Below are 27,266 nucleotides of genomic sequence, written 5' to 3' on the forward strand. Positions count from 1 at the left end.
TGCAAGGATGTGAGCCACAGCCGGCCATAGGGCTATAAATAGAGCCCCAATCAAATAGAGCCGTTATACCCCTTCACTGGACAAAACGCGCTCTGACCAGACGCTCCAGTCATACTGACCGGACGCTGGCCCTTAGCGTCCGGTCGCCCGATGGACGCCATGTGTCATCGCCTTCAAACGTTGTTCATCAGATTCCAACGGTTATGACGCTGACCGGACGCTCCGGTCAAAACTGACCGGACGCTGAAGCCCCAGCGTCCGGTCATTTCCAGTAAGCTCCTCGAGGCATGTTTTTTTCGACCGGACGCGTCCGGTCCACCTTGACCGGACGCAGACCAGCGTCCGGTGCTCAACCCTATCCACTGTGTCGTCTGATAGCTCGACCGGACGCAGCCCTTCATCGTCCGGTCGCTGAGTGACCCAGCGTCCAGTCAGTAGACCGACGTCAGCATCATTTCGATCAACTCCATTTCAACTCTAACTTCTTCACCCTTGCTCAAGTGTGCCAACCACCAAGAATTTTGCATCCGGCGCAATAGAAAATAGACATTTCATTTTCCCGAAAGCGCCGAATCCCGTCGAGCAAGCTCGACGGGAGGGAGATAGGGACCCAAACCCATCTCAACCCTACAAACACCTTGTGCACATGTGGTAGTATATTTTCACAAATATTATCAAGGGTGTTAGCACTCCACTAGATCCTAAATGCATATGCAATGAGTTAGAGCATCTAGTGGCACTTTGATAACCGCATTCAGATACGAGTTTCACCCCTCTTAATAGTACGGCTATCAAACTTAAATATGATCATACTCTCTAAGTGTCTTGATCACTAAAACAAAATAGCTCCTATGGTTTATACTTTTGCCTTGAGCTTTTTGTTTTTCTCTTTCTTCATTTCAAGTTTAAGCCCTTGATCATCGCCATGCCATCACCATTGTCATGCTATGATCTTCATTAGCCTCTTCTACTTGAAGTGCGCTACCTATGTCATGATCACTTGATAAACTAGGTTAGTACTTAGGGTTTCATTAATTCACCAAAACCAAACTAGAGCTTTCACTTTTGATGAGTGAATAAGATGGGAGTTCATATGATTCAGATCTTGTTTGTATAAAATTGTACCTTAATTTAAACCCAAGGTTGACACCGCATTATTTTTTTTCCTTTTGCGAAACCGGTGTATAGGTTGTTCATCACGAGATCAGACATACTTGTTTATTGCAGGTTGTCATTATTTTACTGATAATATATTTCATAGCTAGAAAATCCTTGCCCATCAATTAGTTCCACTCCCTATACTATTTATATTTTTTCTGAATCCACAAGTTCATCAGTTAGGTCCAGTTCAGTGAAATTTTAGTACAATACCTATAATGACAATGCTCCTTTACAATCCTATTATGTTATCCAGTTTTTGAGTGATTGTTTAATAATCCGACTATTCATATAAACAATCTTTTCATTGAGACTAATACTCGGAGAAGTTTATGCTGTCAACATGTCATTCGATAACTTTTATATGGCCTGATATTAACATGCATCCCCTTCGGCTTGGCTTTTTCTCCATGTCTATAACAATGGGTACAGTCACAAATGACTCATTAGTTTGACGGCAGGAGCAAACATGATCTGTTGAAAACAATATATACCTGTAGTAGCGCACATGATAATACTTGCAATAACGATGTTGCAAACATCATATTCGAAATATCACTTGTAATGGCAATATTACAAACATCACACACAAAATAGCACTTCGTGATGCAAACATCACACGTAAAATATTATTTTTTTTGGTAACAATATAACACATCCATACTTATATTGTCGTGGTATAGAGATACAGCGGAACTCATTCGTGGATTTATTGACGCATGAAAGAAATAGATATCAGAGATTTCTTTCCATCGATATAAAACATTATCTTAGGCGCATCACGTAAATGTTTATAAAGTAGAGTTTGTAAGCCTGTGACGCCGCGCTCTCCCTAACTGTTAATTTCATAAATTTTGCTGTTTGGATTAACTGTAACTTTAACGTTGATATTTAAGTTTTACAGTATTGTTATCTTATCGTATAATCCGTGTGTTTTTAGTACGAAATGTTAGCTACATCGTAGCAACGCACGGACACGCTACATGGTTAAAAAAAAGCGACGGCTCGTCTCCTCCACAGCCTAGCCTGTTCGGTTGGCTGGTTCGTATCGTTGCGGTAGGACACGCCACAGTCAAACCAACAGGTTCCCCTCTCGTCTCCCATCGGATCAGTGAGCACGTCCTGCCAAGATCTCCCCTCGCCGCGCTCTCCCGATGGCGACCAGCGACGAGCTCGCCCAGATCGACATCTCCAAGGAGGTACGCACGTCATTCCGCGTCGATCCTCATGCGCTGCGGAACGGCCGCCCGCGAGGTGTTCGACGGTTTGTCTGACCCACCGGTCCTGCAGGAGAAGGACAAGCTGGTGGCGGAGGTGATGTGCTACGTGCTCTTCAAGATGCACCAGAACTCCGACTGCCCCATCAAGCGGGAGGAGCTCACCGGGATAGTCACCAAGAACTACCGCCAGCGCGCCCTGCCCACGCTCATCATCAACGAGACCAAGGACAGGCTCGCCGCCACCTTCGGGTACGAGATGAGGGAGCTACAGAGGACCCGCGCGCCGGCCACGCGCTCTGGCCGGCCGTCACAGCCGCAGCGTAAGGCGTCCTTCTTTTTCTTTCTTCCCCCCTTTTTTTTTTTTTGAAAATTGGTTCGGTAGCATTGAAAGAACTCCGCTTCCGTAAAATACCATCGAAAGATATCCGTCACTTAAAATACCACTGAAAGGATATCCCGTTAACTAGATCTGGCATTCCGTCACATTTGGAGATCACAGCGTGATTGCTCCGTCCTCCTTTCATCCCATACTGAGCTCAGGACGACGCCGACGAGGCCACGACGCTGGAGCTCGCCTCGGGGTTCCTCTCGCCCTCCTCCCTGTCCCGCGCCACGCTGGGCTCCTGCAGGTCCTTGCACACGACCACGCCCGACGGCGCGTGCGCCGTGTCCACGGCCGCGATGTTGTAGCACAGCCCGGGGTTGTCCCACGACGCGAACCGCCGGCCCATCCGTTGGTAGAAGCCGGCCGAGAACTGCAGCGCCCCCGTCAGGTTGTTGCCGTTGAGGTACAGCGCGCCGATGCTGGGCAGCTGGGCGAGCTGGGGCGGCACGGCGCCCGTTAGGCGGTTGTGGTCTAGCACCAGGAACCGGAGCCCCGTTAGCGCCGCCATGGACGCCGGTATGGCTCCCACGAGGCCGACGTTGGACAGGTCCAGAGTGGCCAGGTTCGCCGCCAGCGTCTCCCACTCGGATTGCGGCAGCGCGCAACGGCGAATCTAGACTAAACTGCTGCCGGGGTCGCACAGATTCATGAACTCAATTTGATGGGGTCGTAGCTGGCCGGAATACGCGGGGTTCCACTGATTCGTACAAAGTTATCGGGGTCGCATGACCCCGACAACTTTGCACTGGCTTCGCCACTGGCAGCGCGCCGCCCAGCTGCGGGTTGTTCGACAGCAGCAGGTCTTGCAGCGATGCCATGCCCTGCACGAACTGGGGCAGCCCGCCGGTCAGGCTGTTGTTCCGGAGGTCCAGCAGTGTGAGGCTCTTCAGCCCCGCGAGCTCCGGCGGGATGCTGCCCTGCAACAGGTTGTTGCTCAGGTCCATCTTCAGGAGCCCCGTGAGGCCACCTAGCGACGAAGGCAGAGAGCCGGTTAGAGAGTTCCTTCTCAGGTCCACGATCAATAGCTCGTCGTTATTACCGAGTATCGCCGGTTAGCGCGGGACGGGGAGGAGGGCGGGAAGAAGCCCGAGGCGAGCTCCAGCGTCGTGGCCTCGTCGGCGTCGTCCTGAGCTCAGTATGGGATGAAAGGAGGACGGAGCAATCACGGTGTGATCTCCAAATGTGACGGAATGCTAGATCTAGTTAACGGGATATCCTTTCGGTGGTATTTTAAGTGACGGATATCTTTCGATGGTATTTTACGGAAGCGGGGTTCTTTCGGTGCTGCAGAACCAATTTTCCCTTTTTTTTTTGTTCCTTTACTCTGCATCTGTCATCACAGTGGTTACGGGCTGGCAATGACTGATGAAATTCGTGGGAAATGTCTTTAGTTAACGTGGAGGCCAAGAGCTATGTTCTGATCAGCAACTTAGACCCTGAGGTGTACAGCAAGTACGTTGAGGACAAGGGCGCTGCCCATCTGTCTAGCTTTGCTTTCGCTGTCATTAGAACTATTCATCTTGCTGGTGGCAAAATGCCTGAAGGTTAGGAAAGGAGATCAAATTATGTATTTTGGTTGGGAAACATCATCCTCTGATGTTCCTAAGTGCTTTTGATCACATTTCAGAGGACCTCTGGCATCAGTTGAAGCGGGTGGGTTTGAATGAGAATGATGAAACTCACCCTGTTCTTGGTAACAATAAGCAGAAGCTCGAACACCTAGTGCAGCAAAGGTTGGTTTGGTTGCTGTATCGGTTCCCTTGATGCAGGTACCTGCTGAAGGAGAAAGTTGCTGGACCAGAAGGCCATTTCATTATGTATGAACTTGCTGAGAGGGCATTGGATGAATCCATCAGTGCGAATATAAACATCATATTTCACAGGTTTGTAAGCATCACAATGTGGTGATAGCATTACACCTTTCTGTTAAAAGTACTGACTTTTTCACGGTAACAGCAAAGGCGATAATGTGTCAGGATATATAAATAACAGTCATACAAACCATCATGCTTAAAAGTGATCCCACTTGCTTGTACCATTAACTGTGTATAATGCATGTTTATTTTTGAACCAACCCAAAGGATTTTATAATTTATGTAGTGTCATTACTCATGATTAAGATTGCCATGCCTTCTGGATTTCTTGCTTTCCTATCATTGGAGAAGTTAGTTGGCATTAATTTTCCTTAGCCTGTTAGCCATATGTATGTCCAGGAGGTTGCTTGTTTTCTGCTTCTAGTGCCTAGTAGTGCACATGTATTTGTTCCATAAGTCTTTGAAAGATGAATAAAAACTGCAAGCATTTGCGGATCAAAATTTTATTTCACTTCTGATAACAAGCATCATAGAAGCAATCATCAGTAGGGAACTTGACATCCTGAATGCATTGGTAAACACTGAAATCAGATTCTAATGAGACCATGCTTGTGAAAGAAGTATCCTTTTTTCTTCTTATATTGTGAAATGTGAAATAACCGCCCTGATCGTTTGGGCTTGTATGGCTGATAAGCCATGGTTGAAAGTATTGTTGGCTGATTTGGTGTGAGAGAAAAATATTGTTCGTTGGTTGAAAAAGTACGGCTTATAAGCCAAACAAGCCCAAGCGAACAGGGCGAACATTGTGTGGTGTCTGCTAAAAACAAACCTCTTCTTTTTTTGTTCTTATCCAACTTGTTTGGGACTTAAAGGCTTTGTTGTTGATTGTTGTGTAGGTTGTGGGCGCAAGCTTGCAGAAGTAGATCGATGTGAATGGATATGACAATCAGTAGGTATTTCTGCTGCATCAGATATTTACTTGTTTCTAGATCAAAGTATCACTCCGTGTCCATTTCCTTCTAGGAAAATAATAAAGGTACTACTAGTAACATGTTTCTCTTATCTTATCTCTCAGCCTTGTAGGTTATCTGCCTTTGTGTTAGGACAAGCTGACTCTCTCAGGCTGGGAAGCTATCTATCATCTTGCATGGATACGAGGCTTGTACTCTGCATGCAATTTTGTACAGGAGATGTGTGCTTCACAAGCCATGACAACTTTGGTGTTAGTATCTTTCAAATTAGCTAAATTATGTGGACGACATGCTGTTGATCATCACAGCATGCTTGATACTACTACCTTTTGCAGTGACCTAATTAATGTCACAAAACAGTCAGCATATGTTTCCATCGTCATTGCAGAAACCGTAGTGTCAGTCATTGGATGTGTCGTCCTCTCACCTCTGTCTACCAGAGCTTTCACCTTTCAGTAACCTGACCACAATGTAGCCAAACGTGTAGCGCTGTCTACCAGAGCTTTCACCTTTCAACCCGGCTTATCACCTTTTAGAGATGGAGGAAGATGAGCTGTAGTATATCACTCATGGATGTATGATAATATCAGTTTTTTTAGCAGGATTATTCTAATGACCCACAAAGTACAAACGCCTAGTAAATGGAGTTTACTAAGAGTCAACAATTACCAATGTTTCTTTTTCAACTTGGTTGCCAATTAAGAGTAAAGATGGAACTAAACGTAGTAAATGGAGTTTCTGATAAGGAGCTATTTGAGAGAACAATACTTATATTGCATATAGAGATTGAAGATATAAAATGATAGTGAATCATTTTGAAAAAGCACTTACATATTATAAATATTTTCATAAATATAACATAGATAAAATGCCAAAGTTGCGTCTGAATAACGAGTGGATGCCTGGAACAACACTAAAAGATAACCAAAAGATGATATAATAGTAGTATACCTGAAGAAACAGTGCATAATGATTACACCTGCTTCACATCTTTTTAAAATCTTGATTTCTTAGGTGCCAGTGACTCCCAGGGTATGCATCATAGTTATACTCATCACCATTAACTCCGTTAGAACAGCGAAGGAGCAGGGACTAGAAGATTTCTTAAGCTATTGGTTCATTTACGGGAATGTGACTGCATGCTTGTGCTTTAAAATTGTTTATACTTGCATTTTTGGGTGATTTGTTTAGCGTGGCATAGTTGACTACTTTACAAGAGACACGTGGCATAACGAATCTTTTGATTGGCTAGCTTTAACTAAAGTAGGCTTTGCCCACATTTTGGTTCAGACGTTCAGTTATGGCCATCCAGTGCTTGTTTTACTTCACTAATTAGTATGTACTCTCACTAGACCCTTTTCTATAGCGGTTGGCAAGCAAGGCTGATGTTGGAGAGTGACATTTGCTTCTATTTTACCAGATATTGCTCCAGTTTGTGAAGGAGCTGTTCAACACATAGCTTCTAAGAGATTAGAGGTTGGGGGAGTTGACTTGACAAACCTGTTTGCACAAGAACTGAAAAAATCCAATCCATCAGTAAACCTTGATGTTTCTGATGTTGAGAGGCTGAAAGAGCAGTATGCATGTTGCACAGAAGATGATCAATGCTGAACCGCACCACTTGAGCAACCAGCAAGTCATATTTTTTCAGGCAGATGTTTGGAGATAAAGGAGAACAGGCAGGACGGCACACTGCACCTTTGTATTGAGGGTGATGAACTCTGCACTATTCTCCACTTACAAAGCCAAAATTGTTGAACTGAATCTCATCTTGGCCTTTGAACTAGCACCAAGACTGTCTTCTACGAGTACCATCATTTTCAGTCGTGATGATTTTTCAGGGCATGCTCCAATACATCAATGAGATATGATTGTATCTGGTATCTGCAATTCAGAGAGCTAGAAGTCGTGCAAACACAGTAGCAGTGATTAACTGTCCATCTGTGGCCAGAAGTGTCTGTCCGAGCCCATCTATTCTTTGATTCCTGAATAATGTTTTGTAAATTGTAATCGGTGGGTGTCAATAAAGCCTGCACGCGTGTAATATGATGTCGACCATGATTTGAAATTCTAAAGAGATACTGCAAGTGCTCCGAGTTAACCATTGACTCTTTCGGTAAAACTGGTGCTGACAGTCAAGTCTTTTTCATCCTGCTGTGCTTTCTTCAGGTTCAGCAGATTAGTTGCAGAGCACTGACCGATCAATGAGACGGGAATATGTCACATCATGTTTTCATCGGATGCCAATTGCAGCTCAGCTCCATCATTTCAGCCAGATGCTAGTAAGGTTATCTCCAACAGCGCAGACCCAAACCAAAGACTCATTCCATGATTTAAGTCACGCACAGTAAATGAGTCATGCACCTACAACCTATCTTCTCCAACAGCCTATGCAAAATCCTCCCCTGCTCCCTCTCCTCTTTCTCCGTTCGATCCCTCCCTCTCTTCTCTCCCCCAGGCGACAACCCCACGGCGCCGCTCCTCCCCGCCCCCCGCCTTCGCAGGCTCCTCTGCTTCCGCGCCTCCTCCTCTGCCTCCACGCCGCCCCAAGCCGACCGCCGCTCCCCCGGCCGGCGCCGTCGCGCCGCCCATCCTCCTCTACGTGCGCCCCAGCCTCCTCAACATGGAGCGCGAGCGCACCACCCAGATTTGGACCGCGAGGCTGCCTGCTCGGAGCGTCGGCGCCTCCTCGGCGCGGTCGCGCTGGCCGCGCTCCTCTCCGCGCCGGCAGCTCCCCGCCACGGTCCCGCCTGGACGCGCAGGCCGTGCCCGCCGTGGACCCGCCTTGCCCTGCTCCCAGCTGAAAGGTCATAATGGCTGGGGGATGAATAGTCTAATAAAAATTTCTACAACAACACTTAACCAAATGGTTAGACAATTATGAGGCGAAGCGAGTGTTGCGCTAGCCTACTAAAAAATGCAAGCCACCTACCACAATTCTAGTTTAGATAGTGTCAATTCACACAAGAGCAATGACACTACCCTATGTTAGTGTGCTCTCAAAGGCTAACTAAAGAGCCACACCAACCAAGCATGCAAGCTCTCACAACTAGCTATACTAAAGAGCTTATCAACTAGTTTACGGTAAAGTAAAGAGAGTGATCAAGAGGGTTATACCGCCGTGTAGATGAATGAACCAATCAATCACGAAGATGAATAACAATGATGACTAATCACCTCGGAATCAATGATGAACACAATGATTTTTTACCGAGGTTCACTTGCTTGCCGGCAAGCTAGCCCTCGTTGTGGCGATTCACTCACTTGGAGGTTCACGCGCTAATTGGCTTCACACGCCAAACCCTCAATAGGGTGCCGCACAACCAACACAAGATGAGGATCACATAAGCCACGAGCAATCCACTAGAGTACCTTTTGGCGTTCCGCCGGGGAAATGTCAAGAACTCCTCACAATCACCACGATCGGAGCCGGAGACAATCACCACCTCCGCTCGACGATCCTCGCTGCTCCAAGCCATCTAGGTGGCGGCAACCACCAAGAGTAACAAGCGAAATCCGCAGCGAAACACGATCACTAAGTGCCTCTAGATACAATCACTCAAGCAATGCACTTGGATCACTCCCAATCTCACTATGATGATGAATCAATGATGTAGATGAGTGGAAGGGCTTTGACTTAGCTCACAAGGTTGCTATGTCAATGAAAATGGCCAAAGATCTGAGCCACAGCCGGCCATGGGGCTTAAATAGAAGCCCCCACGAAATAGAGCCGTTGTACCCCTTCACTGGGTACTCTGCGCTCTGACCGGACGCTCCGGTCCACTTGACCGGACCCTAGGCTCAGCGTCCGGTCCACAGATGGACGCCACGTGTCATCGCCTTCAAACGCTGTTCGTCAGATTTCAACGGCTATGACGCTGACCGAACGCAGCAGCTTCAACTGACCGGACGCTGAAACCTCAGCGTCCGGTCGAGTACAGTAAGGGTCAAAACCTGGTTTTCCTCGACCGGATGCGTCCGGTCCACCTCGACCGGACACAGCCAGCGTCCGGTGGTAAACCCTAGCCACTGTACCGACAGTCAACGCGACCGGGCGCAGGCAGTCAGCTCCGGTGCTTTTGGATTCAGCGTCCGGTCACTGGACCGACGCTGGCATCAGCTCTGTTCTCACTTCTATCTTCTCCACCCTTGCTCCAATGTGCCAACCACCAAGAATTTGCATCCGGCGCAATAGAAAATAGGCATTTCATTTTCCCGAAAGCGCCGAATCCCGCCTCAACCCTGCAAACACCTTGTGCACATGTGTTAGCATATCTTCACAAATATTATCAAGGGTGTTAGCACTCCACTGGATCCTAAATGCATATGCAATGAGTTAGAGCATCTAGTGGCACTTTGATAACCGCATTCCGATACGAGTTTTACCCCTCTTAATAGTACGACTATCAAACATAAATGTGATCACACTCTCTAAGTGTCTTGATCACCAAAACAAAATAGCTCCTACAAGTTATACCTTTGCCTTGAGCTTTTTGTTTTTCTCTTTCTTCTCTTCAAGTTTAAGCCCTTGATCATCTCCATGCTATCACCATTGTCATGTTATGATCTTCATTTGCTTCTCTACTTGAAGTGTGCTATCTATCTCATGATCACTTGATGAACTAGGTTAGCACTTAGGGTTTCATTAATTTACCAAAACCAAACTAGAGCTTTCACCTGCCTTGCCCCACCGGCCGCGCCCCACCGTGGACCCGTCTGGAAGCACCGGCGGCTCCCCGCCGTTGGCTCGCCTCGCCGAGCCGGCCGCGCCTCGCCAGGGATCCACCGGGCGTCAGAGATTTGCGTCTTCTCCCTGGAAGACGCTTATTTGCCTTTCGTTTCGGGTGCTATGCAAAATGGGTCATCTGTTTGGGTGCTCCGTTTGCGTCTGGGTAACGTTATTGGAGACAGTCTAGACATTTGGGTCGTGGTAGCAGGGAGGGCATCATGTCATTACAGAAAAAAGCACCAATTTTATGCTCCCAAAGGAAGTGTCATCAGGATCTCCAAGCCATGGATCCTCTCTGAACCTCTCGAATTGCCTCCGTTCTGTCTGTCTGTGCATCCTGTTCTTATCCACGAGCATAGCGAGCTCGACCAGCTCGGATCCACAGTCAGGCAAAAAAGATGCCGACTGACTTGCGCATCCAAAACCTGGTGGTGGATCCCACGTGTCTGAGAAAAGAAACGCTTGATCCAAAACGAGACAGCTGCAGCTGCCAATCCTTTGCCAACTATAAAGCCGCTGGCTCCTCTGAAACGGCAAGCATACGGAGCCAATCCAGTTGGTAAAACTGAAAGCTTGGCCATGCTCCTACTGCATGTCTACATCTCGTCATCTCCCCTGTCTTGCACAAGACCAGCATCTGCACTTGCACTGTCGCCCTCCAGCCCCACCGGTGCAAGGAAAACATCTCCTCGCGACTGCAGAGACCTATCCATTTCTTATTTTCTTTGAGAGAGGAAACCTATCCACAGGGACATGTCCAGCAGAAGCTAGCATCTGCAACATATATATGCATATATCTTGAAACTGAAACCCTTTGGTGTCATGCTCCGTATTTCCCTGTGAAAGCAGTAGTCCATTGTAGCATCTGCTCTGTCGTTGGCACCTTATATTCAGTGCCGCCGGGATGGATGAACAGCTGGGCCCGCCATTCACGTGCACACGAAGGAGGAACGTTCCGTATCGCGTTGTTCATGTACGCATAGAGATAAGTATCTGTTTGGATAGGATAGGAACCATGGAGAAAGACAGCACGCAGCCGATCGAGGCATCGAGCGATCCGGCGGGGTCACTCTGGATATGCGTGCCTCGTCGTCGTAGTCGCCGTCGTCTAGATAGTGTCTATGTCAGGATCAGCAAGCGTCAGTTAAGAGACGCGTCTACTGTTGGGCGTCCGGCAATATCCGCTACGGCGCCGGCGGCTTCAGTTAGCAAGTCTGTTAGTGGCTAGCTTTTATCGTTAAGGCGGTTGCCTAACGGCCGTAACGGCGGAGCTCTGCTGGCGTATAAAACGCCGGCATCCAACCAGATATTCCTCTGTATTCCAACTGAATGAAACTCTGAACCCGTCCTACTGTTGTTCTTGCTCTTCCCTATCTAAATTCTTGCTAAATCCCTATCTCAATTTGTTTACACCAAAATTTGGAAGAAGAGTAGTAGGGACTCGAAAACTCTCAAGATTATGTCATCAAGAAATCAGTTGCATGCAGATCAGAACCATCTGATTCGAATACAACAATGGAATCGGTTTTCTTTAAGTAGCGCCGGTAGATAACGACGAAGGCTACGGTCGGCGCAGGGACAAAGCATGTTAGACTCTACAAAAAGGGAAAGATTAGAGTCCAACTTATCTTAAATTAGGAAAATGTTTTCTCTAGGACCCAAAATTGTGATAAGTCGTGCTTAGATAGGAGTTATGCATAGGTCCCGGATATAAATATCAAACCCCGGCTATTGTAAAAGACACACAATCAATCAAATACAAGTTATTTATTTTTTCGGCTCTGGCCACCCCTTAGGAGTGGGAGTATAGTAGATCTCGACGAGTTCTTCAGCGAGTACGGCTGCATCAATCCGGTCGACCTCTACTGTTTGTCTGTAAGTACCGTCATGGTTTATACCTCTGTTCGTATGGCTGCATCGATACGGTCGACCTCCACTGCGACTCTGGTTTATTCTATCGAGGTATTCGGTGACCGTGTCACACTCTGGGATTGAGCCTACAATTACAGGCTCAATCGTTTTCTTTATCACAGCCAAAAATTTCTTGTTGGCAGTGACCCTCTTCCTATGCTCAAAGTCATAGGACATCTTTTGGGATTCAAAATCCCTCTCTTTAGTTGCCCAAGCGGCATCAATCTCGTTTGTCTCCCTCACCAGTGCCACAGGATTAGTGGGACACGGTGAGGTGACTACCCAGTCCAACTCAAATAAGATGAAGGCCAGGTCAAAACTTTTCTTAACACAAAAAAATATCATTTGCATGCCTTGATTCCAACGTTGGTCAAAATCAAAACATACAACTGTTCGTATACACTAATTCTACATCACTGTTGGACAGAAATAGAATTAATGTATAAAACCATTAAAATTCACAACTGTTCTTACACACTAATTCTACATCACTGTTCGGCAGAAATAGAATTAATGCATAAATCATTAAAATTTACAACCGTTCTTACACACTAATTCTACATCACCGTTGGGCAGAAATAGAATTAATGCATAAAATCTTTAAAATTACGATATTGTTATTAACAACATTGGTCAGAAAATATCAACATCATAATCAAGTCAAAATATCTTTTTCTCCAATTAAATATCACGTTGGTTTAAAATAACTGGAGAATAAACATTTCTTTAGCAGCGAAAAAACTTTCTTTTTCTCCAATTAAATATCACGTTGGTACAAATTAACTGGAGAATAAACAATTTCTTTAGCAGCGGAAAAATAATTCAATTTAATGAATTTTGCCCACAGGACAAACTACTTTTTCTATTTTCTTTGAGCTATTTTTTATTTTCCAGAAATAAGCAATTACTGAAAAATAAAAATAAAAACTGATCTTGATTCTTTCACTGTTTTCGGCCCAACCGGCAAAGCGGCCCACGGCCCACGCCCGGGCGCGCGCTGTCCCGCGCTCTCCCCCGCGCCCAGGCCGCAACCTGGGCCTGGGCCAGGAATTCGGCCTCGCGCTCTCACCCGCCTGGGTCGCGACGCTAGCCCGCACATCTAGCGTCGTTGGAGCCAATCAGACAGCTGCGCGGCGTCTTCGGGCGAACAAAACCGCGGCCACGGCCTCTGACCGGAAACCCTAGGCCATTCACACTCTCTGCTTCTCTCTCTTCTTCGCCGCTCTCTCCTCTCTCTACCTCAGCGCAACCAGCAGCGACCGAGTGAGACGAGCGGCGAAATGGTGGACGTAGCGAGCGAGCGGCAGCCGTGGCACCGTCGCTGGCCCCCTCGCCGGCGTGCGTGCTCCCCAACGGGTGAGCACGCTGCCGTCGAGCGACCTTGGCCGCGGCGCCCCCTTGGCCGAGACCGGCAGAAACATCTCCTCCCCCTGGCTCGGCCCTCTTCTCCCGCACCGGCGAAGGGTTCGCCCAGTGCACGGCGAGGTCTCTGTCCATTCTCTTCCTTTTCTTCTTCCCCTTCGGATTTGAGTTATTCTTCTCTTTTCTGAACTGGTGTGGGGAAATAGGGTTTGGATCTTCTTTTGATCGGTTCTTTTCTATTTATACCGAATCTTTCTCTTCCCCTTCTTCATACGAGTTAGGGTTAGGGTTCGGTTGAACCCTATTCGTGTTTTCTTTTGGTTTGATTCGAGATCTTCGATTCGGGTTTTCTTTTGGTTTGATTCGAGATCTGCGAGATTATCCCCTTCCCCTCTTCCCCTTCTTTTCTTTTGAATCTGCTTCTTTCTACGGATTCAACCGATTGGGGTATTAGGGTTAGGGTTTCGGGATTTGCACTTTTCTTTTGATTTCTTTTCTTTTTGGAGTTCATCCGAATTGCTTCCCTTCCCCTTCTTCATGCGAGTTAGGGTTAGGGTTCGGTTGAACCTTTTCTTTTGATTTCTTTTCACGGTTTTGATTCCGATTGGGATGAGGATGGGTTAGTTCATCCGAATCGGGTTCACTATTATTCTTCCCCTTCACCCAGTTAGGGTTAGGGTTGGGGAACCACTGTTCTTCTTTCCTTTTACTCTTTCCTCAGATCCGAACTGGATCTGTTCTGTTCTTGCCGTGCGCCGGTAAGAACGGCAGTGCGACATCTTTTCCCCGCGCGGTGGCGGTGGTGACCGGGGTTCCAGTGACGTCCGCCACCCCCGGTCCCTTTTCTCTTTGCTTTTACCCGGTTAGGGTTAGGGTTAGGGTTACACACTGGCAACCTTACTTCGGTACCATTGTTAGGAACATGGTGTACCTTTCTGTGTAACCGTAGATCCGGGTAAGGCTCCTCGCCTTAGCGTAGTTGGGCTACAGCAACGTAGACGCCAAGTTCGTCCTGAATGCCGCCTCGCGGACGCCGGTGCTCGGCACGATGGTGAGGAGGCGATCCAGTGGACCGGTGGAGACCCTGCAGAGGCGACGGCGGTGTGGTGGGGCATCCCATCGCTGGCAGCACACTGTAGATCGGATTAGGATCTCTATCGGTGGGATCATGGTGGCTCAGACCAACCTCGTGACTCGAGTCGTGATCCCTACCTATCTTTATATGTGCTGTGTGACAGGGGCCCACCAATCTATTAGGGTTGGACGCCCCCGATCAGGACGCAGAGGCAAAAGCCCAATAGACCGTTGGTGGAGATCAACTAACATATCCATCTCTGAAGACGTGGTTCCCTATTTTGAATTTCCGAGGGGTGGCCAAGACATGGTTGCAAACGGTTCTGCGAAAAGGACGTGTGCTTGATTGGGACCAACTTTGTGAGTTGGTGATGAACCGTTTTGATAAGAACCAGTATCAGTTGCTGTTCAAGAAGTTTGAAGTGCTGAAGCAGATCGGCTCGGTGGATGAGTATCAAACTAAGTTCGAAAAGTTGGCTCAAGGAATCCTACTGTACAATAGCAGTTATGATGACACTTACTTTTGTCACACGTTTTGTGGCTGGGCTCTGGGAGGAAATCCGTTCAGCGATTGCTTTACATAGGCCGAAGGACGTTGATACTGCCAGTGCTTTAGCCTTGCTGCAGGAGGAGGAGTTGTCACAAGGGAAACATAAGTTTGGGGGCTACACCAAGGGCACTTTTAAGCACATTGCTGATAAGGCCAAGGTGGGGGATTCTGACAGAGGCAAGATGGATGCAGCAGTCAAGGAGAATGAGGATAAGTTGGCTTCACTAAGGGAAACACGAAGGAAGAATGGGTTGTGTTTCAAGTGTGGGGCCAAGTGGAATCACAATCATAAGTGTCCTGCTCAGGTACTTCTTCATGTTCTTGAGGAGATTTTGGATGCCTTAGAGCCCATGGATGAAGCTGATACTGAAAAGTCTACAGAAGCGGAGGATGAAGAAATTGCAACGGTTTTATTTTTGAATGCAATGGCAGGAGCTCTGCCTTTCAATTAAGATAGGGAAAAAAGTTTATGTACAAGCAAGGACACTCGAGATTGGGGTTTCAAACCCCCACAAGCATGTAAAGGAGGGAACCGCACAGCCCAAAGGGGGGACAACAGCTAAACATAAGCGAGTGCTCTCTTCCTCTGCTCTATGTCTTCTTTTATCTTTGCGGCTACCTGCGGCACCGTTTCTATCTTGTTGTTGAAAATTCTCCTATTTCTCTCTTTCCAAATATTCTAAATGGTGTAGATTACTACCCCATTAAGCCATCTACGCTCAGATCTTAGCACTTTTCTTGCCGCCTCTTCCCACCACGACCTGATATGGGTGGGGTCTACCTGGGTTGCTGTTGAAGTTGAGTGAAGTTTTCCCACGAGAGGATTTGATCCCAAACCGCCTTAGCAAAAGGGCAACATAGGCATAGGTGGAGGCCGGTCTCTAAGAGACCGTTGCACAACACGCATTGTTGTTGGTGTGGCCACCCTCTCTTTTGTAGGTTTTGCGCCGTTAGAATTTTATCTTGCACTAAGATCCAGGCGAAGATCTTGCATCTGTTCTCCACATGCGCTTTCCAAATCAATTCCGTACAGAAGGGGACGAGCGAGCCTTTGAATTGAATTCTATAGGCCGAGCGGGTGGAGTAATTCCCATCCTTAGTCCATCGCCAGATGATGGTGCCTTGGACGCCCTGTTGTAGGTGCACATCCTGTATTCGTATCCAAAGGGACACAAACTCCTCTATGTGGACAGCCGAGGTGATTTTCCTTCCTAGCTTTTGCATCCAACTGTTGTTCCGGAGCTCTTGTTGCAACAGTCTCTCAGTCTGATTCTTTGGAGAATGTGAGGAGAAGAACTACGAGAATCTGTGGCAACATAGGCAAGCTGAATGTGCTCAGTATAGTGGATTCTGGTAGTGTTGGGTCTTTCATCAGTGATAGATTGGCTGTCCAGTTACAATTGGCTACTGTGACTTGTGAACCTGTTCAGTTGATGACTGCTGATAGGAGTCCAATGGTGTGTGATCAGATAATTCCAAATTTGCAGTGGACAGCCTAGGGGCAGACTTTTGTGTCTTCAGTTGGGGTTCTGCCTCTCAGATGCTTTGACATGATAGTGGGAGCTGATTGGCTTGAAGAGCATAGTCCAATGTGGGTGCATTGGGGCAGAAAGACTATGAGGTTTACTATGAATGGAAAGAGAGTAACCTTGCAGGGTCTGAATCCTGATGTGGTGCAGTGTTCTGCCATGACCAGCAAGGCTCTGAAAGGTTTACTCAACAGGCAGGCTGTTGCTCATTGTGTCCAACTAAGATTGGACTCTTCATCTTATAACCAGTTCCAAGATACAGTGTCAGTAGCAGCTATCTCTGATCAGGAGCTGATCCCTCAAGTGGAGCAACTGATACAACAGTTTGATGATATCTTTCAGACTCCCACAACTCTCCCTCCACCAAGACCTTTTGACCACAGGATACCACTCATTCCAGGTGCTCAACCAGTCAATGTAAAGGCTTACAGGTATTCACCTGCTCAAAAAGATGAGATCGAAAAACAGTTAGTGGAAATGTTGCAAAATGGCATTATCAAGCCCAGTGAGAGCCCTTATGCTTCCCCAGTACTGTTGGTCAGGAAGAAGGATGGTACCTGGAGGTTTTGTGTGGATTACAGGCACTTGAATGCTCAGACTGTGAAGAACAAACACCCCATGCCCATTGTGGAAGAGTTGATTGATGAACTAGCTAGAGCTCAATGGTTTTCTAAGCTAGATTTCAGAGCAGGATACCATCAATTGTGTATCCATCCTGATGACACACACAAAACAGCATTCAAAACACAGTGGATTCTATGAGTTTTTGGTGATGGCTTTTGGGCTTACTAATGCCCCAGCTTCTTTTCAGGGGGTAATGAATCAAATATTTGCTCATCTTCTGAGGAAAGGTGTATTGATCTTCATGGATGATATTTTAATTTACTCAGCCACATTGGAGGAGCACTTGGTTCTACTACAGCAGGTGTTCCAAGTTATCAGAGATCATCATTTTTTTCTCAAAAGATCAAAATGCTTTTTTGCTCAGAAGGAAGTTGAATACCTAGGCCATTGTATCTCAGGTGCTGGGGTGGCCACTGAACCCTCAAAAATCTCTGCAGTTCAGCAATGGCCTAGACCTAAGAATTTGAAGGAGTTGAGGGGCTTCTTAGGATTGACTGGATACTATAGGAAATTTATCAAGAACTATGAGCTCATCAGTAAGCCATTGTCTGACTTATTGAAGAAAGCCTCTGTATTTGTGTGGACTTCTATCACTAAACAAGCATTTGTGCAACTCAAAGAAGCCCTTGTACAGGCCCCAGTGTTGGCCATTCCTGATTTTCAGAAGCAGTTTGTGCTTGAGACAGATGCTAGTGACATTGGCTTTGGTGCAGTCTTAATGCAAGAGGGTCATCCAATAGCTTATCTCAGCAAGCCAGTTTGTGCTAAGAATCAGGCCTTATCCACTTATGAGAAAGAGTGTATGGCCATCATTATGGCTATTCACAAGTGGAGAGCTTATTTGCAAAATCAAGAATTCATCATCATAACTGACCATAGGAGTTTACTACACTTATCTGATCAGAGAGTGACAACTAAGCTTCAGCAGAAAGCTCTGTTGAAATTAATGGACTTACAGTTCAGAATTCAGTATAAGAAAGGCTCCAATAACCAAGCTGCAGATTCACTGTCCAGATGCTGCTCTCATAAATCTGTGATGGCTGTAGCAATGTCTAACCCTGAGTGGTTGAACAGAGTTAAGGAGGGATATTTGGAAGATCCTTTAGCTGTCAAACCGTTGGAAGACTTAGCTCAGAATCCATCTTCTGCTAGTCCATTCACTTTGACTGATGATATTGTCAGGCATAAAGGCCGGGTCTGGTTAGGTAATCATACCTTGGCTCCGCATCATGTTGTTCAGGCTATGCATAGTAGTGCAGTGGGAGGCCATTCTGGGTTCCAGGCTACATATTACAGAATTCGACAACTGTTTACTTGGCCTAGCATGAAGACAACAATTAGTGAATTTATCCGGTCATGCTCTGTATGCCAGCAAGCTAAAGTGGACCATACTAGACCAGCTGGTCTGTTGCAACCATTACCAGTTCCCACTCAAGCATGGAAGGTGGTTTCTATGGACTTTGTGGAAGGGTTGCCCAAATCTTCCAGATTTGACACCATCCTGGTGATCATTGATAAATACACAAAGTATGGACATTTCATTCTCTTGGCCCATCCTTTTACTGCCTTGCAGGTTGCACAGGCCTTCATGTACAATGTGTATAAGCTACATGGGTTATCTGAAAGCATCATCTCAGATAGAGATAAAATCTTTACAAGTGCCTTCTGGAGAGACCTCTTCAAGTTAACTGACACCCACTTGCTTATGAGTTCCTCTTACCATCCACAAACTGATGGTCAAACAGAGAGACTGAATCAGTGTCTGAAAGCTTTTTTGAGATGCAGTGTTCATTCATGTCTAAAGCAATGGGCCAAATGGTTACCCTTGGCTAAATTTTGGTACAACACCTCCTACCATTCTGCCTTGGGAAAGTCTCCTTTTGAGGTACTGTATGGACACCCTCCTAGGCATTTTGGCATTACTAATGTGGTTACTGGAACGCCATCTGTTGCAAGATGTGATTCAGTACAATCTGCATCGTGCCCAACACAGGATGAAGCACTATGCTGATCTCCAGCGTTCTGAGAAGGAGTTTGCTGTGGGCGATTTGGTTTATTTGAAATTGCAACCATACATTCAGTCATCTGTTGCTCCCAGAAGTAACCAGAAATTGAGCTTTCGGTACTATGGTCCCTTCAAGGTGCTCGCTCGTGTGGGAACAGTGGCCTATCATGTGCAGCTACCTGACGAATGCAAGATTCATCCAGTGGTGCATGTCTCATAGCTCAAACGACATGTTCCAGCGTCGGTGTTAGCTGATGAAGATAATGAAGATATTACTGCAATACCTGATGATCCAGTGGCGGTGCTCCAGCCTGTGGCTTTTCTGTACTCTCGAATGGTGAAGAAAGGCGCGTCGGTGTTATCTCAGATCAAGGTGCAGTGGTCTGACATCTCCAACTCCATAACTACTTGGGAGGAAGCATCAGATTTACGTCGTCGATTCCCAGCTTGTGCAGCTTGGGGACAAGCTGCGTTTCGAGGAGGGGGTAATGCCAGGATCAGCAAGCGTCAGTTAAGAGGCGTGTCTACTGTTGGGCGTCCGGCAATATCCGCTACAGCGACGGCGGCTTCAGTTAGCAAGTCTGTTAGTGGCTACCTTTTCTCGTTAAGGCGGTTGCCTAACGGCTGTAACGGCGGAGCTCTGCTGGCGTATAAAACGCCTTCTAACCGATGGCCATCGGCATCGAACCAGATATTCCTCTGTATTCCAACTGAATGAAACTATGAACCCGTCCTACTGCTGTTCTTGCTCTTCCCTATTTGAATTCCTGCTGAATTCTGGTCTCAATTCCTTCCAGTTATCCGTCCGAATCCTTGCGGTTCGTGACAGTCTACTGTCTACTCCCTCCGCGATCCGGGCTCCAGCCATGCATCCGAGAACTACGGCCGCCAATAAAGGCATCGCCGTCGTTGAGCCATGGGAAATGATGACACTGCTCGATCGGCGCCGCCGTTACACTAATACTCCGTATTTATTTTAGGGGAAACAGGAGGGGGTAAAGCCCCTACTGTGCTTTTACTGATTAAATTAAACTAATACTCCGTATTAAACATGCATGCCTGAGAATGTAAGCGCGGTCGATCAGATCTGTTGCCCGTGCGGCCGCGCCGCGAGATCCTGGCCAGGCCGGGTGTCATCTGCCACCACCACACATGGCAGAGTAGCGATCGGGAGACGGCGATCGGCGTTGCATGCGAATGCGATGTTGTAGGAAGTAGGATCACGTTCACGTCTGCAAATCGCAGGCTGCAATGATATGGGTGGGAGCCATGGTCACGTGATGACCTTGGAGTTTTCTTTCCGATCCATGCATGGCGACGTTGATTTATCTATCGCGGGCTATTGGCTGCATGCAACTTCTGCCTACCGCCCTTTGCGATCTGGCCGTTCGGGACGATCTGTCGATTGATTTGTCATTTTGACCACAAAAAAGGAGTATTTACAAGCTAGCATTTCATATGCTAATTAATTTCTTGCTAGCATCGTTATGCTAATATAATGCTCGCGGTCTTGATTACATGTTTTGCGTCTTTTCTCTTTCTCTCTCACTACTACAGTACTAGTAGCAACAGTAATCCATGTTCGGCCTTTTATTTTGTTCTGGTTGTTCTCATCTGCTTCTGTTGCAAAACGGAAATGGTAGGGGTCGAAGAAGCTAGTAGACAGACGTAGTGGCATACACATACAGTACGCTTCTGAATTCTGAACAGTCACGGTCCTTGTTCAAAAATTAATGGCGCATATTCTCGTCGTCCGCAGCGCAGCAGCGAGACAGCCTTGAATCTGGGCCTAAATTTGTCACAGTTCTGCCGTTCTGGTCCGACCACAGCACAGCGCATTTGGATGATTGGTTACAGTCCAACTGGCAACCCAGATGTACGGAGACCATTCTCATTCTGGTGAAGTGGTGATCACTCATTCATCAACAAGTGTAGTATAGGAGTACTCCTATATCAGAAGCATCTTCTTCCACATACAAAAAACGTAATGTTCAGAAACATCACTTTTTCCCTGACAAAGAACAAGAAAGAAAATGCTTTCTAAATGAGGACCGGTGGATATATTATGGGTTTGATCCATATAATATTTAATAAATCAAATAAAACTTTATGGTCCGTAACATTAAGCGTTATATGGTTTAATACCGTACGGGATTTTGACTGAACGTTGACTCAACTTATTTGGTTGGAAATTATCCATCTTAATTGAGAAGCTGAGAAAAGGACACAGGAGTGCCACACGCGCGCGCCGCCGTCGGGCCGAGGCTGTGGGCGTGGCAGGCAGGCGGCGAGCGGGCGGGCGTGGCCATGTTTTGCCACTTAATCCACATAATTACGGGAGTTTCTCTCTTTTATGGTGGAGGCGAGTTGATTGCGCCAGTTACCGTCTCCTGAGTTCCTCGGCCAGCTTTCTCCCTCCCCGCCGCAGGCATAAAAGTAGAAGTCCTCCGTCAGTCCAATCTTCCCTTCGCTTCCGAGAGACCACATCTCAGCCGCCCTTTGGTTTTCTCCGTCCCGTATCTCTGCGCGCACGGAGCAATGGGAGGGCAGGTGCCTCCGGAACCCTCGTCCGCCTGCGAACCTTGCACGAGTTGATTGCACTAGTTACCGTCTCTTCGTGTCTCCGTCTCCTGAGTTCCTCGGCTGACTTTCTCCCTCCCCGCCGCAGGCATAAAAGTAGAAGTCCTCCGTCAGTCCAATCTTCCCTTTGCTTCCGAGAGACCACATCTCAGCCACCCTTTGGTTTTCCCCGTCCCATACCTTTGCGCGCACGGAGCAACGGGAGGGCAGGTGCCTCCGGAACCCTTGCCCGCCTACGAACCTTGCACGGGGTGTGTGGGATTAAGTTTTTGGGGAGCGATTCCATGACTGCTCGTCCACGTCGCAGACGTCTTCTTCCTGGTGTGGTGATCGCTCGCGGAACAGCAAGGTGTCTTCTTCCTGGTGACCGTGCATAGGACTGCACTGCGAACACCTTCATGCATCTACTGTGGTCCACGACTTCGAGCAACGCACTATGTCTGGTGCGAATGGAGCCTCCGATGCCCTCGGCATGGGACCCTCCGCTGGATACACTCTTAACTCTGTGATTACCGTACTTTGCGTACTTACTGTATCGATCGGTATGTCATACTTGCATGCTGCAGCGTTTGTTAGTGATATACACATACACATATATGTCGTCACCAACGTGCTGATGTTTTATTTCTGTATTAAATTGGCCATAAAAATGCCTAATTATCTAACAAGGACTCTTCGATTTTTTTTAGTAGAGAAGGTAATAAACTTACTAATTGCGATCTGACCGGCCAGTAGATTACACTCTCTGCAGCACTCCTGTTTCTTGTTTTCCTCAAAATATATCAGAGAAGAAATTCGTCTCAAAGTAAATCAGGTATTGATTTCTTGCTAAAGCCGTTCTGTTAATACAACATGAGCCTAGCTTTTCGGGAAAAAAAATAAGCTTTTCAAAAATACTACATCATGAGCCTAACATGCACATCCAAATTTCTCTTCCTCAGTGATGCTCAGCTGTACAGAGTTTTGAATCGATATCCCTCTCTGTAGTCTGTGCTCTGTACCACTATCAGACTCTCTGCGTCTCTGTCAATGCAAGCAGCCTTCAGACACACAAATCAGGATGTATTTCTCTGAGGGGACCACAGTAGGATGCTTTTTTTGCAAATTTTGCACTACTGAGAACACTGCACCGGATCCTCGCCCATATTTCCCTGCCTGTATCTTGCGGATGTTCAGCCGTTGCTTGCATACACAAGTTTTCATGACACCTCGTCAGCACTGTCGCATTTGGTTTTGCATTGGGAGGGGATGGCGACACTGATCGATCGAGAAGACTCAGAAGTGGATACACAGGATGCAGGAGGATATAAATTGCCAGCAGTGCCTTGTGATCTTGTCTAGTGTCCATTGCCATCTCTCAAGCCCATGCCTTTCCCCACACCTTTTCACTCTCACAGCATCTGCAGTTCTGCATTCCCATGCATATTCATATGGATGGAGAGCAGTCAAGGGATAAGGGGGGTAGCAGCAAAAGGAAAAAAAAAATGCATGTATCTTCTATATAAGCTATGCATGAGCAACACCAAGTATGCATGACTCTTTCAGCACTAGTCCCTCTCAGACGTGTAGACAGGTAGTAGATGGCTACTGAAAGCCATATGGAAGGATTGCATGGACTGATGGACCCTTTTACTCAATCGAAGCCATGCCCTGTTTGGTCCATAGTATCTATCAGGAAATTTGGAATCACTCTGAAAGTGATAGACCTTTCATATCTTTTGGAAATCATGAAGATATTGGGGGGGAAACAACGACATATATCAGCAAGTAGCTTCCTACAAAACCGTACTACGGAGCTTTATGAACTGTTTGATTTGAGGAATTATGGAACTTTTGGATCCGAAAGAAGCTACGAAGCTGATTACTACTTGTATCAGCCATTATCATACCCTTGAGTTGATCTTAGATATTTGGGTTTTATCGACGTACAAGTTTGCCTGCGCCCAACATGATTTTTCTCTTGTTTTTTTGAAAGGATGGCAAGAGCTTTGACGTAATTTTTATTAGACGACCAACATGATTTTTCTTATCCTGATATAATTAATTTTCAGTTTGAAGACTATTTTTTTTTTTTTTTTTACCGAGAGCTACCACGTTAGAAAGAAGTAGGAGCAGTAAAATTCTGTCACCAACCAGCAAGGCAAGGCAGCAAGCATGCATATCAGCAACAAGTAGGGCAGGAGGAATTATTAAGGTGGACTGGTGCCATCCTTGTCGATCACGACCAATGCTCGGTCTTGCTTTTTGGGCGTTCCCTGACCTCGCTGATCATTAGCTCTTGCAGGATGCGCCCCATTTGCCATCAATTCCAGATCGAGATGAGCTCGAGTCTGCAGCAGCTCGTCATGCATGCAATGATGCAAGCCTCAGTGGGCTCCTGCTGTGATTGACCCATGGATTGGATACAAGGTGCGTGTGTCGGTCAAAAGGAAGGCGCTCTCTAGACTGCTGAGGTTTTCACAGTAGCTTGGTGACTTGGTGTCCACTACTTTCTGATGATGTCGTCATGACACGGTTTTATATTGAGTAATAAGGGAGGAAAACTAATCATTTCACACTAATCTACGCGGCTTTGGAGGTATTAGAGAGAAAATTTAACTAATTTTCCACCCTAATACGTACTCTTAACCTACTACGTGGACAACTTTTTTTTTTGAAAATTTACATGGACAGCTTTCACTCCCCCTACATGACTGATGACTTGCACTTGTCCGATTTGCCCTGCTCGTTTGGCTGATAAGTTATGATTGAAAGTACTGTTGACTGATTTATTGTAAGAGAAAAATATTGTTCGTTGGCTGAAAAAATACAGCTTATAAGCCAAACGAACATATCGAATATTATTGGGAGAGAGTGGCGGTCCAGTTTGTCAGAACAACAGGGAGCAGCAGCCGCCAGCAGGCAATTTCCCCATTCCCTGCTCAACAGCTCAAGGCGGCAGCGGCGCCCCTTGCCCGGCCCTTGCATCTTTATTGGCTTTCAGGGCCACACAGACATAATGGCACCGCAGACACTAGTACCACTGTACCAGAGATCAAGAATGTGAATAATGGAATCTGTGCAAAAATTTCGAGATGTGTCTCGCGGTCTCGGTCACTCTCTTCAGATAGAAAGAGGGGAAGAGAGAGAGAGAGAGAGGTGTAGTGTGGGGCCTGAGCTCCTTCGTGTCGTTCTGTGGTGGTATGTTCCTGCTCCAGCAGAGCCTTTTATTTCCATCCAAGCGTCTGTTGTGTTGTGTGATCCTGAGTGCTTGTTTAGTTTCTAAAAAGTTTTTAAAAAAGTGCTACAGTAGTTATCACATCAAATCTTGCGATACGTGCATGGAGCATTAAATGTAGACGAAAAAAACTAATTGCATAGTTTGGTTGGAAATTGTGAGACGAACGTTTTGAGTCTAATTAGTCCATGATTGAACACTAATTACCAAATAAAAACGAAAGTGCTACAGTAGCCAAATTCCTAAAATTCACGAACTAAACACGCACTGGTTCCTGGATCCATATCCATCATTTGACCTCGGAAGCAATATGACTCCAGACTTACGCAAGCAGAGAAGATTTGCCACTGAAAAGTGATCAAGGTGAACGTTCCCAACTCAAGCTTCAGTTTTTGGTTCTGGAAATTTCAGGATAAAATGTGAAACCAAGTCTCCATGTGAAAATGGTGTGAATTCATTCATTTGAATGCTGAAGGAATCTGAACTCTGTCCCTTCTGCCCTAGAGCACACCTCTTCCTCGCCTGTCCGCGCCTCCATGGCCTGTGGGCGCACGTCTTCCCGTCCCGTGTAAGCCCTGTGGCCGCCGGACCTGCTGTGGGGATGCTCTCAGCCTCGCCTCTCAAGAACACGATCGATTCTTCTCTGTCCTCTCCCTTCTATAGGTGTTCTCCGGAGTTGAGAGTTGAAACTGCATCTGTCCTAACGACCTTGGTATATGTCAACGCTGTCTTAAAAATTGTTAGTGATTCTTAGTGACAGTAGCTCATTGAGGTGTGCTTCTGCATTATTATAATCTTATATAGGGCATAAGTATTCAAAATTGGCATTGCTAGTGCCCGGACGGATGGCCGCCGCGTGCACTCCAACTGACTCGACGCGACATATGTGCCCACCCGACCCCACACGGTGTCTGCGCCCCCGCCCGACCCTATGCGGCGCTGCGCCCCGCCCGACCCCTCGCTCCCCCTCCCCAGCAGCTACAACAGGCGGGTCACATTGCAAACATGTGCAACACCTAATCTACATTGAAAACATTCACATGCAACACTTGCGACATACGTTCGAAAACAGATGAAACACTTGAACTATGAGTCTTAAACAATTGCAAAAACACCTGAAAACACTGAAAAACCATTGCAACATATGCAACATCTAGATAAAACACTTGAAACATATGTGTGAAACATATACAACGTCTAGATAAACACACTTGCAACATACGTTTGAAAATAGATGAAACATTGGGAATATAAGTTTACAACATACGTGTACAACCATTGCAACATATGCAACATCCCAATTTACTTTTGCAACATCCATATGAAACGCTTGCAATATGCCTCTGAAACATCTAAAACACTTGAAATATGCACTTGCAACATATGTTTTCAGCGCAACATCTACTCGCTGCTTAGATGATTGGAGGCTCGTCGACGCGGAGCTCGATGCTACGGAGAGGCGCGTAGCTCCGGTTGAGAAGGCCACTCCAGTGGAGAAGGGGGCCGGCATGGTCAAGAACGCCACGGCAGGCAGATGGCCCAATAGAGTGGAAGGATTGGGGGGCGTTGGAGCACGGTGGAGAGAGAGGACGGCAGCCGGTCGGGCGTGGTGGTGCGGCGGTGTGGCGTGCAGGAGCACCCGTGGTGGAGAGCGCCGCGATGGTGTTGTCACACTGGAGCACGCGTGCGGCGGTGTGGACACGACGGTGGTGTGGTGAATGGAGAGGAACGGACGATGGTCCCACAAGTAGATAAGGTTGGGGGCGAGCGGATACGTGGAGATTTGGGTCGTTTGACTGGTGTCATGGCCCATTAATGGCAACGTCTGGACGGATGGACGTCCTTAGCAGACAGGCGCGCGCGTTCGCGACTGACGTGGCCCGCGCGCCGCATTGCCATTAATGGCAAGGCGACGGCGAGCCCGACCACGTGCGCGCGACAGAGGCGGCAACGCACTGGGCCGACAGCGGCACAGAGATGCAGAGGGAGGCACGGACATGACGGCGAGGCGATGGCACCGACAGCGGCTGCGGCGCAGCGTGGGACGAGTCGCAGTGCGACAGTGTGGCGGGGCCGGCGGCAGCACCGCCCGACTACGTAAGCAGCAGCAGGGGCTCCGCGCGTCGGGAGCCAGCGG

General features: G+C 47.2%; 2 protein-coding genes across 4 annotated transcripts; both read left to right on the forward strand.

Annotated features, from left to right (window-relative positions):
• Positions 1-2,229: 2,229 nt before the first annotated feature.
• Positions 2,230-7,597, forward strand: LOC136474832 (uncharacterized). 3 transcript variants are annotated; one of them, XM_066472403.1, is made up of 8 exons: positions 2,230-2,357; positions 2,449-2,698; positions 4,155-4,307; positions 4,391-4,456; positions 4,533-4,646; positions 5,474-5,530; positions 5,653-5,799; positions 6,969-7,597. In XM_066472403.1, exons 1-5 carry the CDS (start codon positions 2,313-2,315, stop codon positions 4,541-4,543), a joined length of 525 nt encoding a protein of 174 aa, XP_066328500.1. In that variant the 5' UTR covers positions 2,230-2,312; the 3' UTR covers positions 4,544-4,646; positions 5,474-5,530; positions 5,653-5,799; positions 6,969-7,597. The 3 variants fall into 3 exon arrangements, with proteins under 3 accessions (XP_066328500.1, XP_066328498.1, XP_066328499.1); XM_066472401.1 differs by having other exon boundaries at positions 4,391-4,646; XM_066472402.1 differs by having other exon boundaries at positions 4,391-4,646; positions 5,474-5,526.
• A 7,534-nt stretch (positions 7,598-15,131) lies between these two features.
• On the forward strand, positions 15,132-20,050 carry LOC136470589 (uncharacterized). The gene is made up of 6 exons (XM_066468384.1): positions 15,132-15,581; positions 16,830-17,256; positions 17,765-18,831; positions 18,901-19,010; positions 19,321-19,468; positions 19,553-20,050. Exons 1-6 carry the CDS (start codon positions 15,132-15,134, stop codon positions 20,048-20,050), a joined length of 2,700 nt encoding a protein of 899 aa, XP_066324481.1.
• Positions 20,051-27,266: the final 7,216 nt, after the last annotated feature.

The sequence above is a fragment of the Miscanthus floridulus genome, chromosome 8 (genome assembly GCF_019320115.1).
Source record: "Miscanthus floridulus cultivar M001 chromosome 8, ASM1932011v1, whole genome shotgun sequence".
Classification (NCBI taxonomy): Eukaryota; Viridiplantae; Streptophyta; class Magnoliopsida; order Poales; family Poaceae; genus Miscanthus; species Miscanthus floridulus.